We start from the raw sequence: 16001 nt of genomic DNA on the forward strand, positions 1-16001 counted from the left end.
CAAAACATGGACAAAAAGGGATGCTTAAACATGTAAATTAGAGAGTTATTAGACCCTCAAACTTAAATTTTGCTAGTACTCTAGCAAGGAAGTAGGATGGTGTGGTTTTAAAATGGGACTCATAACCTTTTGAGCTAAGCGAAAGATTCAAGCTATAGTCCTTAAAGATAGTTTAATGGTGCTAAGATCAATCAACATACTTACAAATATTTTTCTATGCTTATCACCATGCATCGATCTAGTTCAACCTCCAACTAACAACAAGGACTTGCAATTCCAAAGAACATCTCCTTTACATTCAATAAAGTGTTTGGCGAATTCTTGCGAATGGAAAGTGAACCAAGCTCAATCGGTTTCAAGGGTAAGGCTTTTGGGTAGGTAGGTTCAAACAATATCTTTGGGTGGCTTACTCTCAAAAGAATGAATGCTAGACAGTTGTGAAAACTATCTAAGATTGAGAACAATTAAAGCATACAAAGCTTAGCTCTAGATAATCTACCCCTTTTCTCATTCACTCTCTCTTTTTTTTATCAAACCCCTAGAATAAGTGAAGTGGCAACTCCAAGGGCTAAGCTCTCTTTACAAGAGGAATCAATGGAAAAGCTCAAGGGTTCAGTTCAAAAGCTGACTGAATTGGTGAAGGATCTCCAAGTCAAGCTAAACAAGAGGTCTTTGAGGAAGGCAAGACCAAGGCTCAAAATTAAGAAGAAATATGGTTTGTGTGTTAAGGGTGAAGTGATCAAGAATCAACTTCTCAGTGATCAAGAGGTGCCAGGAAGGATTTCATCACCTCCTTGGTATCTAAATCAAGCTTGAAAAGGCATCAAAAGTCAAGCTTAGTGACTTTAAACAAGCTCACTAGGGAGGAAGTCCCTAAGGTATCATTGTACATATGCTTTATTTTCATTGTAATTTTGATTTGTTTTCTTTTATGTTTGTGTTGGGCAGGCTTTTCAAAGAAAGTGTAGATGGGTATGGAGAGATTTGGACTTGGGGAAGTAGGCTCGCAAGCCCACTCGACCAGCCCACGAGAGGTACTCGACCGAGCTGACAAGCAACCAAGGCCCACTCGATTCCCATTTCTCTTTAATGATCGAGTGGAGGGAGAAAAAGAAGAAAAATTTTGAAATTTCAAAATTTAGTCAAAGAGCTCGACCACTTGCAGTCGAGTGTGGGGTCGAGTGGCAGCAAAAAGCAGGTCAAAGATTCCCATTTCAAATTTGAATGGTATGGACGCTCCACCCTTGTCTCCTTGTCCCCTTAGCTTCTTTAAATAGAGCTTGATTCGATGATGTATCTCTCACACTCTCTCATTGCTTAAAGCAAGTTAAAGTCAAGTTTAAAATATCTCTCAAAGTTCATCTTTTTGCTCAAGCTTAGCTCTTTTAGTTTTTGGGTCACTAACCTATTAACTTTAAGCTTTGAGTCTATTCCTTTCAGTTCTATTCGAAAATGTCTTCAAAAATTACTAGGAAGTCTCAACAAGCGGCTGAAAGCTTCCTGGATTGTTGTGATGCTCGCCTTGTTTCAAGAGGAGAAGCTGGAAGAACCACTCGACCGAGTGGTGGTCCAAGTAGGCGGTCGAGTGAAGCACCGAATGTCAGAAACCAGTCAGCTGAGGAGGACCCTGAGCGAAATGAGAGTGAAGAAGAGATGGATTTAACTCTTAGGGAGCACATAAGGAGACACAAGGCTAAGGGGAAGAGGCCAGCAGTTGAACAAGAGGAGGTTGAAAGTGAGAGTGAAGAAGAAGATGAAGAAAAAGAGGGAGAAGATGATGGTGAAGCAGAATCTTGTGGTTTGACTAAGAGGCAGCTTTATGAAGCCTTCTTGAGGATGCTGTTCTTGGGGACTAGATACCCTCACAAGGAAACCATGGAAAAGCTAGACATTGATAAAGATGTAGAATATCTCTTTGAGAAGTGCAGCCTAACCAAGTTTATGGGGCTTTGCATGGAGGGGTATAAAGAAGAAAGTTGTGAGTTTCTAGCCACAGTCAAGATGCATTGCTATTCAAGGAAGGACAAGGAGTTTGGACCTGTTCATGTTACTTTCACTATCAAGGGGAAGAAGTATGAGCTTTCATTGAAGAAGATAGCTACCATCTTGGGCTTTGAAGTTGGTAGTGAGAGGAGCATGGAGATACCAAGAGAAGAGCTCTATGCCATTTAGGAAACCATTGGTGACAATGTCACTTACTCATCTTCAAAGACCAAGAGTTCCAAGATAAGGAGCCCAGTCCTAAGGTACTTCCACAAGGCCTTAACAAACACCTTCTTTGCTAGGAAGGAAACTGGAAACTTGAATGAAGGTGGCTGAAGATGATTGATGTGGCACTTAATAGCATCATTCTTGAAGCAAGGGATGGAAGCATCATCCTTGGGAGCAAAGAAGGCACTGATCTTGCAATGGTGCTCATTGATCACATGATCTACTTGAGAAGTTGGGTAGGCAAGCTACAAAACAAAGGTTCAAGAGGGGCCCTAACCATTGGAGGCATCATTACTCCAATACTACAAGCTGCTAAGGTCCCACTTAGAGGAGAGAAGGTCTTGCCAAGATGGATAGATGCAAACTACCTCACCTCCACCCTCATACTAGCTAAGGATATGCATCAAGGAAATCACATTTTCAACTTTGAGCTTCCAACAATTGGGAAAAAGCAACTTGTCCTACCCAATCAACAGCTCACCACCATACAAGAAAGAGCAAACATTGACTTTTGGCCAGCTGAGGAGTACTTCTTTGATGGGACAGCTCAAGTTAGAGTTGATGAAGCTGGAGATGTACAAATGACTGATGGGGAGGAGCAGTTTTACTTTGAGGATTATGAACCTAACCCAAGAGATAGTAGAGGAGTGAGAGAAACTAGCAAGAGGTTGACACTCCTACAAAAGTGGAACAAATGGCATGGGAAGAAATTTGAGAAGCTAAAGAAGAAGGTGGGCAATATGGCCAAGTCAATCAAGGGTTTAAAGAAGGAGATTGCTGAGTTGAAGAGTGGGAATTCTTCACCAACACCATCTAGCCCTTTGAGGAGGTGTAGCTCAACTAGAGCACTTTCAAGAGCTGAGAACCCTGTGGAACCAGCTAGAGCTTCAATGTAAGAGCCAATTCAGAGGAAGAGAAGTGCAAGTAGCTGAGAAAAACCATTTGCGAGGCACTCGACCGGTTCACTCGAGCACCCACTCGACCGAGCACCCCAGATGCACTCGACCGAGTCCCAACCCAGAACTTCTCATGGCTTCCCAGTTCCAGTAGCATTTCCAGGCTATCCAAGTTATCCACCCATCCCACCTCAGTACTTCATGGATCCAGCACTCCTGCAACAGATCTACCAGCAGCAAGGTCAACATTTTGGGACTCGCAGTCCAACTCGACCCCCCCACTCGACCATGCACTCGACCGAGTGCCAATCGATTGCCATCGTCGAGTTGCCTCCATCTCCCCCTCAAAGTCACCAACCAGACCTCAACCACACTTATGAGAGCATGAATGAGGATGTGGACAGCTTCTTCCAGAATCCATGAGGTACCACTATCACCTTCCTTGTAAATACCATTGCATTTGATGTTGTGTTTTGTTTTTAGTCTTGAATCCTCTAACAAATTTCTTTCACACAGAGTACTGTGTGATTTAAGTTTGGGGGAGGGTTTGAGATAGCATTTGATGTTGTGTTTTGTTTTCTTATTTCAACTTCAAATTTTTAGCATCATCATGTTAGTATTTGCATAACATCTAAGACATAGAAAAACCCTAAAAATATGAAAATTTTTGCAAAAATCTTTATAAAAAGAGTGTTCATGTAGTTTGCATTGCATAATAGCATCTTGTTTAGCATGTTTCATGTAGGACTGTTAATTATTTGCATTAGGGATCTATGATGAGTTTTGCCTTGTTAGCTTGTTTAATTCACTAAACTAGGATCAATGCCCAAGTTAATAGTACTTTGATGCTAGTTGAGTAGTTAGAAGCATAAGATTGCACCAAGCCTTGAATTCCTGCATTGCATTTGGTCTAAATTGAAGCATGTTGTGATTTGATGCCATTTCCTATTTATATAAACCTAATATTGACTTGTAATTATCAGTTTGTGCATTGCTTTAAACTCATGGATATCATATACATATTTGGATCATCTTTCTCCCTTTTACCACTCTTGTTGATCCAAGTAGCTGATTGAATCATTAAAATCAGTTTCCAATACCCTTAACCAACCCTTCTTTCAAGCCATGTTTATTCTTGAGTGTGTAAGGCCTATTTTGGGATTGAGCTTGGTAGAAAGTGTTAGGTTTGAACTGACAAGAATATTGCCTTGTGTAGTTCTAGTTTGCAATTTTTAAACTAGATAGGACTAGGTGGTTTAATTGTTGGGTTTGGGACTTGGCTGTTGTGAAAAAGAAAAGAAAAAAAAAAAAAAAAAGAAAGAAAAGGTTAAAGTCTTTAGGAGGGAATGTGTTTAAATAAAGTTCTAGTGAAAGAAAGGGAACTATAAGATTTGTGAAAAATGGTTCTAGTCAAAGAAAAGAAAGAAAGAAAAGAAAAGTATAGCAAAATGCTTTTATGTCTTAAGAAATAAGAAAAAAAGGGAACCATAGCAATAAAAAAGAATGCCCCATTCCACTAGTTGATTCAAATAAGAAACCTCTCCTAAGGCTTGAAAACAAAAGAGAAAAGGGTATTTGAGAAGAGAAGAAGATAAAGGGTAGAACTAGGATCATTTGGGTTTAGAATGATAGGATCAAAAACTTGGGTTACTTTTGGATAGACAAGGTTTTGTTCTTGTATGTGTCTAAGTGTTTTTACCTTTAGCATTCTTCTAAAGCTCAATCCATTTTTTATGAGAGAACCTTGATATTGATAAGCCCCACTCTAAACAGAGACCATCATTGTCTCTAAACCTTTATTTTCAAGCCAAATGAGTTTAAAGCATTGCATAAGATTGATCCATGTTCTTGATTAAATGAATGTTAAAGGAAATGGTTGATTTGAATGCATGTGGACATCTAAGGCTCAAATCAGTAAAGGTTGTGATAGGTTTGTCTAAAGTCTTTAAGTACAGCTCATCCAACTTGCATCATAGTACTAGTAACTTGGACATTGATTCTAGCTGGTTTATTTGCAAGCTTTAGGAGTTGAGATCCCACTTTCAACCCTCACCTACCTTCTTATGTCTTGTTTATTTGCTTGAGGGCAAGCAAAGACTAAGTTTGGGGGTGTTGATGTTCATATATTTTACCCTGTTTTCCCTTAATATATTCACATCTTTTTCATCATTTGCTGTCCTTTTTGACCATTATTGCATAGTTTTAGGAATGTTCTTGCATTAGAGTGTAGTTGCATGCATTTGCATCTTTTCTTGCATAAACAGGTGATTTTGGAGCCTAAGGAGCATGAAAGCAATGCTGAGGAGAAGTGAAGCAATCATGAGGAGAAAGCAAAGGAGTTAAGGCTGGAGAATCAAGGTCCGGAGTCCCACTCGACTGCCCACTCGACCAGACACTCGACCGTGTGCTGAGACTGAATCGACCGAGTGGAAGGAGCACAAGAAAACCCAACTCGACCGGTCACTCGACCGAGCACCGGGTCGAGTTGCCCGAGCCGCCTGGCTATTTTGTCTTTTAGCATTTTTAAGTACCTTGTACCCTGCAACCACCAGGGGGCAGCTTTTTAGATATTCTCAAACCTAGTATTTTACCCTTTTGGGAATTTATGCTTTTTGCACTTTTATTTTCTTAGATCTTGTACCTCTTTTGAAGGAAAAAACACAAGATTCTTCATACTTGTTTGTTTCATAACTTTCAAAGTATCAAGAATTCGAGTTTGATTCCTTCTCCAATATTGTAGATCTCTGTTTTATCTTTCTAATCATGCAAGTTTCGTGTTTTTCTGGGTTTATGACTTTGCTGTTCATCATGTGTGATTGTGAGTAGTTTCCTTAGCTCTTAGGGATGGTTTAGGCTGGATGGATGTTGTGGTTATTTGATTTGGTCAAGCTTGATTGTTGTACATCTCTTCTAGGCTAGATGTTCTTATTGCTGATCCTATAACTGAGAGGGTAGGGTTTGATCTCAAGCTTCTTAGCATCACACCAATGTCTAAGGTGCATAGATAAGGCTAGATCTAGAGATTATCATTAGGCTTGCTAAGAGATTAGAAGTCTTGTTTGATTCTTGACATATTGCTTAATGATTGCTTGTATAGATTCTTTACTTTGTGAGAACAAGTCTAGAAATATATGAGCTTGATTGTTTTTGCCATGAGAGTGGATTAACATGTTCTTAGAGATTAATGTCTAGAGATTAGCTCATGTTGATTGAGGTTTGTTGATCAAGTTAGATAACCACAACCTAAGTTTAGCCCATGAATCCATCCCTAAGACCTTCCTTGTCTATTGATTTCCTAGTCTAAATCCTGTTGTTTGATCGTTGTTTGATTTACTTTTATCTTGCTCTGTTTTGTTTGCATTGCTCTGTTTTACGTTTTTATCCAGCTCGACCCTGCACTCGATCTACACTCGATCGAGTGCCTGCTCGAGTTCATTCTCAGAACTCTTGTTTATGATTTGTGTCTGTCCTGTCTCGTTTCTTATTTCATTCTAGTTGCATTTCTGTTGCATTCATTTAGTTTCTTGTTCATTACTTTCCTTGCATTAGTTCATTACCTGCATTACTATAGTTTGATCTTTGTTCTAGTTTCATTATTGCCATAATCATTGTTCCATTACATTTAGTATCTTGTCCATTCAGCTTTTACATTCTGCATTTTACATTCTGCAATAGGTTGTTAGTGACAAACACCCTCTATAATTGGCTTAACTTAGACAAGTATTGCACACCTTGATTGCTTGCATTCACTCATTTAGGATTGATACCTCTTATACTACAATTGCATAAGGGGAATTGAAACACCCTGCTTTCACCATTGTTCATCATCATCATCATATCATTCATTCACATTCCATTTCACACACACACAAGAAAGGAACTCGTTTCAATAGGTTTTGCGGTCCTTGCTGTTGTTGGAAACCAGGTGGGGCAATTAGTTGAGTGTAGTTGCCGGAGTACTGCTGCTTATGAGCATAGCCTTGATTGTATTGAACAAAAAGCTTTTGCTAGCCTTGGTTCTCTTGTACTGCGGATGGGTAGACTTGGTCTTGAGAATTAGAAACCTTGGGGTTACGGTAGGATAGGTTCAGGTTGGGTTTGTAGTTGTTGTAACCTCCTTGGTTGTTGATGTAGTTCACATCCTCTAGCTGAGCATTCTCCCCATCTTGTTGCAGAAATTGCTCCTCTTCGGAAATGGCATGGACATGCTGCTGCTAGTTCAGGAGTTTATCCAGCTTGTCATTGAGGGCTTTCATGTCTCTCTTGTACTTTGCATCATCCTCGCCACTATATCGCACAGTACGATCATATTCCTCATTGTAATGGCCATCCGATTGAGCTAAGTTCTCAACTAGATCCCAACCTTCGTCGACATCCTTGTTGAGGAAGTTACCATTGCTTGCGGTGTCCAGCAACATCCGTATCTTTGGGACCACACCTCGTTATAGTGTACTTAGCAATGAAGCATTGCTAAATCCATGATGAGGGCATCTGGTGGTGTTGAAACGTTCCCAAGCTTCGCTGAACGTCTCACTACTCTTCTGAACAAAGCTGGAGATATCATTTTGCAGCCTTGCAGTTCTGGAGTTGGAGAAGAATTTGGCTAGAAACACCATCTTGCATGCTTCCCAGGTGGTGATGGACTCCTTGTGGAGTGATTTCTCCCAGATGTGTGCTTTGTCTCCCAAAGAGAATGGGAAAAGCCTAAGCTTGAATCCATCTTCACTTACTCCATTGATCTTGGTTACGCTACATAACCTATCAAACTCATCCAAATGGTCCAATGGGTCCTCTATTGGCAACCCATGAAACTTGTTGCTCTGTATCATCTAGATGAGACTACTCTTGGTCTCAAAGTTTTTGTTTTGTACAGCAGGTGGCACAATGCCATGTCTTAGAGTGTGAGTAGATGGAGCATCTCCTGCTCCTATGTTGGTCATCTCTTGAGGAGCTGGTAGACCATTCTGTGATTATTCATTTCCTCCTCAATTGTTGGTGGTTGTGGTTGATGGACTTGTGGTTGACGTAGCAGCCAAGGTCTGTCGATGTTGTCGATGAAAGGACTCAAGTGTTTGCTACCCTTGGATCGTGTTTGCATGCACAAGGAGTTGACCAAGTGAGTACCCGAGGGTCAACTTGATCGAGGTGATCGACTGACGGGTCGGGTGGGTACTCGGGTTGTACCTGAAATGCAAAACAAACAAACACGAATGCAAACAAGTCAGTACCAAACCAAAATGGAAGATCGAACTTGATCTAGCAAGTGCTGAAATCTTAAACGTAGCAAATTTAAATTCAACCAAATGGCAATGGCGCCAAATTGATAACATGTATTTTCACCCAGGGTATCAATTCCCTATGCAGTTGTAGTACAAAGGGTTATCAATCCAAATGGTTGTTATGCTAGCAGATAAGATGCAATCAGAAAAAAGCAAGTCAAGCCAAGCAATAGTTGGAGTTTGATCTAACAATCCTAAGATGATTAAAAGAAAATAAATGATCAAGAACCACACAACCTAAGTACTCGATGCAAGCATTCGAGTACAAGATCGGTTGGGGTGGTCGAGTAAGCAAGATGAGTAAGAACAGCTCGAAGGTATACTCAAAGCAGGTGGTCGTGTACCTGATCGGGGTAAGGGATCGAGTTATGAATAAACTGTAAACAATCTAAACACGAAAGATCTTAAGGATGGGGTACTCGACTCCTAAGTGTTCCTAACCAGTATGGATGTCCTACATGCCCAAGCAAATATTCCCTAGACATTGAATCTCTAAAATCTTGTTAAAACACTCTCGTGATAGAAACAATCAACCTTGATCACTCCCTTACCCAACTCTCGTTGGAGAAACATGACCAAGCATGCAATACAAACCGATTCATTATTGTCAATAAACCCCTTACTCATCTAATCTCTTAGGCTAAGTGAGTAAATCTCTAGCATTGATTGATTCAAGAATTTCATCTACACCTCTCGGTGGTAAAACACCCTAGATCTAATCTCAACCTCTCGGTCTGTTGATAGCATTAAGAACACCAATCTAGACGGGAATTTATAAAACATAAACAACCAAGCTAAGACATCCTAACCGATCAAGAACACAAAATCGTCTATCCCATCCCTAGAAATCTTACTTCACTACTCAGATCTCATTGCAGAAAACATAAAAACATAGACAAACGAAAATTGCATTATATTAAAAATAGAAGTAGAGTAGAAGAGTATAGAATCAAAAATGCAAAAAGAAATGAAATTAAATCCTAAGAAAGTAAAGAAAGTGTTTGAGTCGCTCAAGATCTCTCTCAGAAGCTCTCGCTCTCTGGTTTGAGGGTCTGCGGCGTGCTAGCGCGATAGGAAGAAGAGGGGGGGGGGTTATACATGGAAACCCATTAACCCTAGCTTCCCAGTCCTGCCCAAGGGTCTGCTCGATGGGTGCACGAGGATGAGCTCGGGTTGCTCTTCGGGTAGGTCCTCGGATTGTTCTTTCTGTTCTTAGATCCTCTTCGATCGGGTTGGTGTTCGGATTGTTCTTCCTGTTCCATAGCTCCTTCGGCTACATGCTCGGATTTGACCTTGTTTCTCCCCATTTTCGGCTCTTAAGCACATGTTTTCATCCAAAATATGCAAATGCAAGAATGCAACACCCTAAATGGCCTAAATGTGGATTCCTACAGTAAATGACCTAAAAATGCTAAGGTTAGGGTAAAAACAATGCAAAACATGGACAAAAAGGGATGCTTAAAACATGTAAATTAGAGAGTTATCAGATAGCTTCCGTGAAGTTTGTTAAACAATGTGGATAAGCTTAGCTTGATACCAACCAATTACTCCCGTCTCTAGGACCTGTTTATGTCTATCATCTGTTTAATCACTTCTGATCATTTGTTGAGTTGTTTAAGTTGTTAGAATAGCCTTAGTTCATCGTTTTAGCCCACTCGACCATGTCATTAGACCACAGTCTTACTGAGCTCGGTCGAGTGCTTGCTCGAGTTCATCATGCTCTATTTTGTTCATGTTCTATATCATTTTAGTGGTTTAAATTGGTCTTGCTTAGTACTTGTTTATGCTTAGAGTAGTTTCTGCATTTGTTTAGTCATTGCTCTTATTCCATAGTTAAATATTGCATTAATATTGCTTTATGTTGTTTAGTTCATTGCATTTCATTTCTGATCATTAGGTTGTTAGTAACAAAACCATCTTTGATAATTGGCTTAACTTGAATGCATGTTCACATCTTGATTGTTTGCATATCACCCTTTATGGATTGACATCACTTCTAGGGGTGAATCATTTTGTTCACCCCTTTCGTTTTAACCAATGAAAATGCACCATGTCATATTATTTTTAAATAAAATTAAATAAATAAAAAAATTTAAACGAAAATCATTAACAAAAATATTAATTTGGTTGAACCCAAATCAACACATAATCTTGTTTAGTTATACAATTTAAAATCTGGTTCTCCTTTGTAAATCAAAACCCACATAGAAACTCGTTTAATATTAAAAAAAATCATAATTCTCATTTATAAACCCAAATCGACATATAATATTGCTTAATTGTAAAATATAAATTATAATATTTTTTTATAAACATAAACCGACTCATAAATTCGCCTAATTGTAAACATTAATTATTATTTATAAACCTGAACATACATATAATTTTGATTAATTAGAAAATCTAAAATCTAAATTCTCATTTATAAATTCAAACAAACGTATATCAAATCCTCTTAATTTAAACTGATATTTAAGCTCATTTAATAAAAGTCTATAGATTTTGTTTTCTTGATTTTTTTATTTGCATATTATATTGTTTTTTATTTGCTAATTAGAGGAGGATAACCATAGGGGTGTCAAAATAGGTAAAAACCCATGGGTTTACCCTGTTTGTCTATTAGTTTAACGGGTATGTATTAAGTTTTTATACCCATATAAATAAATGAGTTTTGATGGGTTTGTCCAATGGGCTCTTGGGTTTAACGGGGTAAACCCGATTATGAGTTACCCATGGGTTCATCAAAAAAAACAAAAAAAAAATATATATATATATATATAATATAATATAATATAATATGAATATATGAAGAATGAAGATTATGAAATTAAAGAATTTGATTGGATCAATTACAGAAAATTCAAGTGTTTTTTAACTTTAAATTAAAAATAGTTTTTATTTTAAATTAAGAAAGACTTTTTATTTTAGTTTTATAGATTTTTGGCTTTAGAATTTTAAAATATTTTTTCTATTTTAATATCTAGATATTATTTTCTTAAATTTCATAACCATACGACGTACGATATTCACATAATATGATGTCCTTTATTATTATTTTATATCATTATATTTTGATGTCTTTGTAAACCACTGTCTCATGTACTGTACTATATGATTCAAAAAAAACGTCGAGATTTACAGATTCGACTCGTGCGAGGCCCAGAAAGAGGCCGACACAAGACGTCGAGATTTCCATCCGAAGACGAGGCCGTTTTGGCCCAATTCTTCCACACTATACCCATCGTTAAACAAGCTCAAAAGGAGCTTTGCTTGACAACGGTTGGCGAAGCTCACTTCCATGGCTTCAAACCCATTAGTCTCTAACCACTGTGGCCACGAAGCAAAGCTTTCGACTTCTGAATCATCAGCAGTGATACGCGTCAACCAATTAGCAACCCACGGACCAATAAATACACGCTCCACAAAGCCCCGTGCTGGGACTGAGATGCCTGCCTCTAGAGAGTCAAATATGGCTGGGAACTGATGTAGCAAGTCCATAAAACGATATAGGAAACATTGGTTTCCCATGAGGCCAACTTCCTCGTGAACGAGAGTGACAAGTTTCGGTTTTAGAGTTTTGGCTTCCAATAAAAAGGAAATTACGGAATTCGGTGTTTTGTGGCTAAACCGAGGGAGATGCAACATACAATTGATCACCACTGCTTCTCCTCTTACAAGCTTCAGAGACGAAGTGTTGAATGCATCGTTGTCCAGTTTACAATGGTGGAATGAAAACGGTTGGCCAATAGACTCGGCGAACGCTGTTAGACGCCGCCCAGCTTCTTGAACTGCAGCAACAGATTTTTTACCATTGGTGGCTCTTGACAAAGCCGTGATCCTTAGATGTTGGGCTGATGTGCCTGTGTTTCTAGACAGCAAGGCCTGCATCAATGAAGGCCACTGAATACCTTCAGCGATATCATAATCCACGATATGGATTCGACGTTCATACTTCACAGATTCAAGAATAGCTTGTGTGGTGGTAAGGTAACCAAAGTTGACATATGGAGACATGTTCTGCAGCATTTGGAAGGCTGAGATCACATCTGCCTGATCATAAACATCACTACAATGATTGTTGGGACGCAGAACGTTGACTCGTTCAAGCAACTTTGTAAGGCCGTCGGTGAAGTGAGCAGCTAATCTCTCCATGTTCGTTCGGTCACCGGGAGAAACCAAGTCCTTAAGCCTTGCAAGTATAACCCGAGTTAGCTCCCGAGACTTACTCGCTCCAGTTGATGCCTCCGCAGCAGCCACCAGTAAGTGAACCAACCTCAAGCCCTTTGATTCATCTAGCTTAGGCTCCTCTACACTAACCCCATCAGTCACGGACAAACCCGTGGACGTAGAGTTACTAATTCCCTCTTGGCCATGAAGCATTGGAGCAGATTCAGTTTCCATTATAACTCCTTCATCACCCATGATGGATTCAATGACATCACGGAAGTCACAGTCCCAATCAATGTCAAGATCATTCAAGCTATAACCACAGGAGGAGGTGTTTGCGGCTGTGGCAGGCGTGTTGGTTTTGGTAGAGAAGAAGAGGTCCAGGAAGTCCTCGTAAGGATAATTCATGGTCATGCAGGTACAAATGAAGAAACGAGCACTGCAGAATTATATAGATAGTGTAGTACGACCCAAGAGAATATTTTTTGAAGTAAATCATTTGAAGTCAAATCTAAAGTACATGGTCCCCTTTCAGGGAGGTCGAACAACCTGTGGTCCTTGTAACAAGTAGCAGGACCACTGTGATCAGGAAAAAAACAAAAAAAAAACAAGAGAGTATTGTTAGTGCCAACTATATTAATCCATGGTTATATGCACCACTATGATCAATTGGGAAATTAAACAAAACAAGTGAGAATTGTTAGTCCAATCATACTGATCAGTTTTTTTATATTATAAAATCGGCGTCCAGTCTAACCTAACTAGTGACAATTTAAAATAAAATAGAAGTGCACGGACTATATATATTATATGAAAATGCATATAGCCAGCTTTGCTGAGTAGAGAACCTAAGCGCCAAACAGAAAAGCCAAGACATTATTGAGATTTGGTTCACATCTAATCAAATCAATCAAGAGGTATCACATCAAAAACGAATTAATAATAAACTCCGAATCGTTCTAACAATCTTCAGAACACTTTGATTAGTCTCTTAACACAATTGAAGACTAAGAAAACAGCAGAACCTTATCTCCCTCACCTCTATAACAGGTTTTGGTTTGGAAAAAAAGTGACAGAAGCAGTGACGCAATTTTAGTAGTTTACAAGTTGTTTTCCAGCTAAAATCATGTGGTCACACTCACAATTATACCTTCAGTGTAATTTCACAGAAATATACGATCAGACCATATCATATTTTAAGAGAACCAAATCCTACATTCTCCAATAATCCAATTAAATACATGCTTTCTCTTCCATAAAAATTCAGAAGATTATATATTTATATCGTCATATACATCTAGACTGAAATAACAAAGTTGTGGATCCCATTTGCAAAGATTTAATAATAGAACCCAAAAGGTTGGTTTGTACCTTGGTAGAGTATTAAACTGATATTGGTTAATGGTTATATGTCCTAATTGTCACGCAGAGGGTAATCCACTAATCCTTTCTGGTTAACTGTGGCGTGAACCGTTCTGGCAGCTGCCACTGCAGAGTCTCCTCGTTTAACAATTTTCTCGAGTTCTTCCACCTTCTCTGACAACAATCTAGCATTCGAGGTGGTGGCATGGACCAACTTGTTTGCGGTTTCTAGGGCAGTGCAAAGCTGAAAATGAAGGGGGAAGCAAGTAAACGATAAATGTTTCTTGACAGGCTATGGAAACATTTCATTTGCATATGTCTGTTCTAAGAAAAAACATATCTACGGAGCCACTTATACATATAATCTTAAGCCGAAATTGATGGGGGAAGAAGTAAAAAAGATGAGTTTAAGTGTATGTCTCCTGACAAACCATGGTACATATCTAAACAATGTGAAAGACAAAAGACTTCCACAGAGAAAGGAACAGACAATAAAAAAAAAAAAAAAAAAAAAAAAAAAAAAAAAAAAAAAATTATTTATCAGCCACTCATATTATATCAAACCCTTTTAACATACCAACCATATTTCACAGAGTATATATAAACTCTATAGCATGGAAAGATCTGCCTGATAAAAAAGATTAACAAGAGATCGTAGTCAAATCGAAAAGATTTCAAATTACCTCCAATGTTAGGGAGGTCCATGAGTGATCAGAACCAGCAAACGCATCATTTAGTTTATCATAGTTCTCCTGAAACAAAACAACTGTTTTTGTAATAATTGCGTAAATATTTACATCCAAATACTATGCTAATCGCATAAACAATATTAACAAGAACAACAAAACCAACTCAGTGTATGATATGGGGATTGAGGATTATTTAACAGTGGAGCTGTTCCAAAAGAATATTTCAACATTCCTCTAATGAGAGATCCGATACAGACACACAGATATCAAAACCACCTTGATTCAGACTCAAACAGGATGATGCATAAAATTTGAACAAACAATGAAACTATATACAATTTAAGGCGCAATTCACTGTGATGAATGAACAATGATAGAGAATCATGGAACAGGACCGATTAAAAAAAAGCGATTGAATCAATGGGGCCAGAAGAGGGACCTGAAAGAGTCGGGATAGATCCAATGGTCCAGAGATGGCCTCATCAGAGTCCGGTTTTGAAGAAATTTCAGGAGTTGTAACGTTTTCCGATGAGTAGGAAGTTTCTTCAACGAGATCGGCGAGAAGATCTCCGATTGATAGCAACGGACCTCCGACTCCTCTCATCGCTCTCTCTCTCTCTCTCTCTCAGAAGTCAGCATAAACTGTGAGAAAATCTCACAAATTCTGTAGTTTTGTACGTTAATGGGCTTAGGCCTGGTTTGTGTCAATGATTTGGTAGCTTATCAGACCATTTAGGCTAATAAAATTGTTATAAGTTATTATTATTATTTTTTGTTTGTCAAGTTATAGGTTTACTAGTTTAGACCCGGGAATCAAGTAGTTTTAAGATCAAAGTGTAAAAAATCAAACATAAAGTAGACATAGATAATTAATGTTATTTTCTTTTCCTTCTCACTTCACAGTTTACATTATCGTTCGTTTATGCACTTTAGGTTTTAATTATATAATTTTTTATTTTACAACATTAACCCTTAAATAAATTCCATAAATAAAATTAAAGACAAACTCAAATACTAAACTTTCTTAAATTGACCAACATTTGTTACATTTATTGCCATAAAATCTTAACAACATCTATACATTCCGATTTTTCCCAAAACAACTCTACCCATTAAAGTTTTAACTCATTAAATCTCAAAAAATATTTTTATGGATGCTAGAATCTCTCAAATTTAAATGATATACCACAGATTTTCTATAACAAAAGTTTACAATCTCAATAATTATATTAACATTACTAAATTTCCTAAACTGAAAATCCAATCTATATATACATTTTTGAAGTACATTTTGGGTTATACCCTTTTAATTTTGCTTATTTAAAATTTTAGTCCCTACAAAATTGCACTAAAAGCAATAAGTAAAATATAGTAAATTGACAAAATCAATTTTTTGA

The 16001-nt window shown here is 38.1% G+C and overlaps 1 protein-coding gene and 2 pseudogenes across 3 annotated transcripts; 1 reads left to right on the forward strand and 2 right to left on the reverse strand.

Moving 5' to 3' along the window:
* Positions 1–7580: 7580 nt before the first annotated feature.
* LOC147929623 (small nucleolar RNA R71) lies at positions 7581–7681 on the forward strand (annotated as a pseudogene).
* Positions 7682–11411: 3730 nt separating this feature from the next.
* Positions 11412–12967, reverse strand: LOC104736867 (scarecrow-like protein 26 pseudogene; annotated as a pseudogene). Its single transcript, XR_015578777.1, has one exon. The product of XR_015578777.1 is annotated as a scarecrow-like protein 26 pseudogene (transcript).
* On the reverse strand, positions 11412–15305 carry LOC104736868 (uncharacterized). Of its 2 annotated transcripts, XM_010456946.3 has the most exons (4): positions 15044–15305; positions 14599–14667; positions 13925–14159; positions 11412–13132 (listed from the first exon to the last, which is right to left on the reverse strand). In XM_010456946.3, exons 1-3 carry the CDS (start codon positions 15206–15208, stop codon positions 13968–13970), a joined length of 426 nt encoding a protein of 141 aa, XP_010455248.1. In that variant the 5' UTR covers positions 15209–15305; the 3' UTR covers positions 11412–13132; positions 13925–13967. The 2 variants fall into 2 exon arrangements, with proteins under 2 accessions (XP_010455248.1, XP_010455247.1); XM_010456945.3 differs by lacking the exon at positions 11412–13132 and having other exon boundaries at positions 13748–14159.
* Positions 15306–16001: the final 696 nt, after the last annotated feature.

The sequence above is a fragment of the Camelina sativa genome, chromosome 13, assembly GCF_030686135.1.
Source record: "Camelina sativa cultivar CO46 ecotype springtype chromosome 13, ASM3068613v1".
In the NCBI taxonomy this organism is placed as follows: Eukaryota; Viridiplantae; Streptophyta; class Magnoliopsida; order Brassicales; family Brassicaceae; genus Camelina; species Camelina sativa.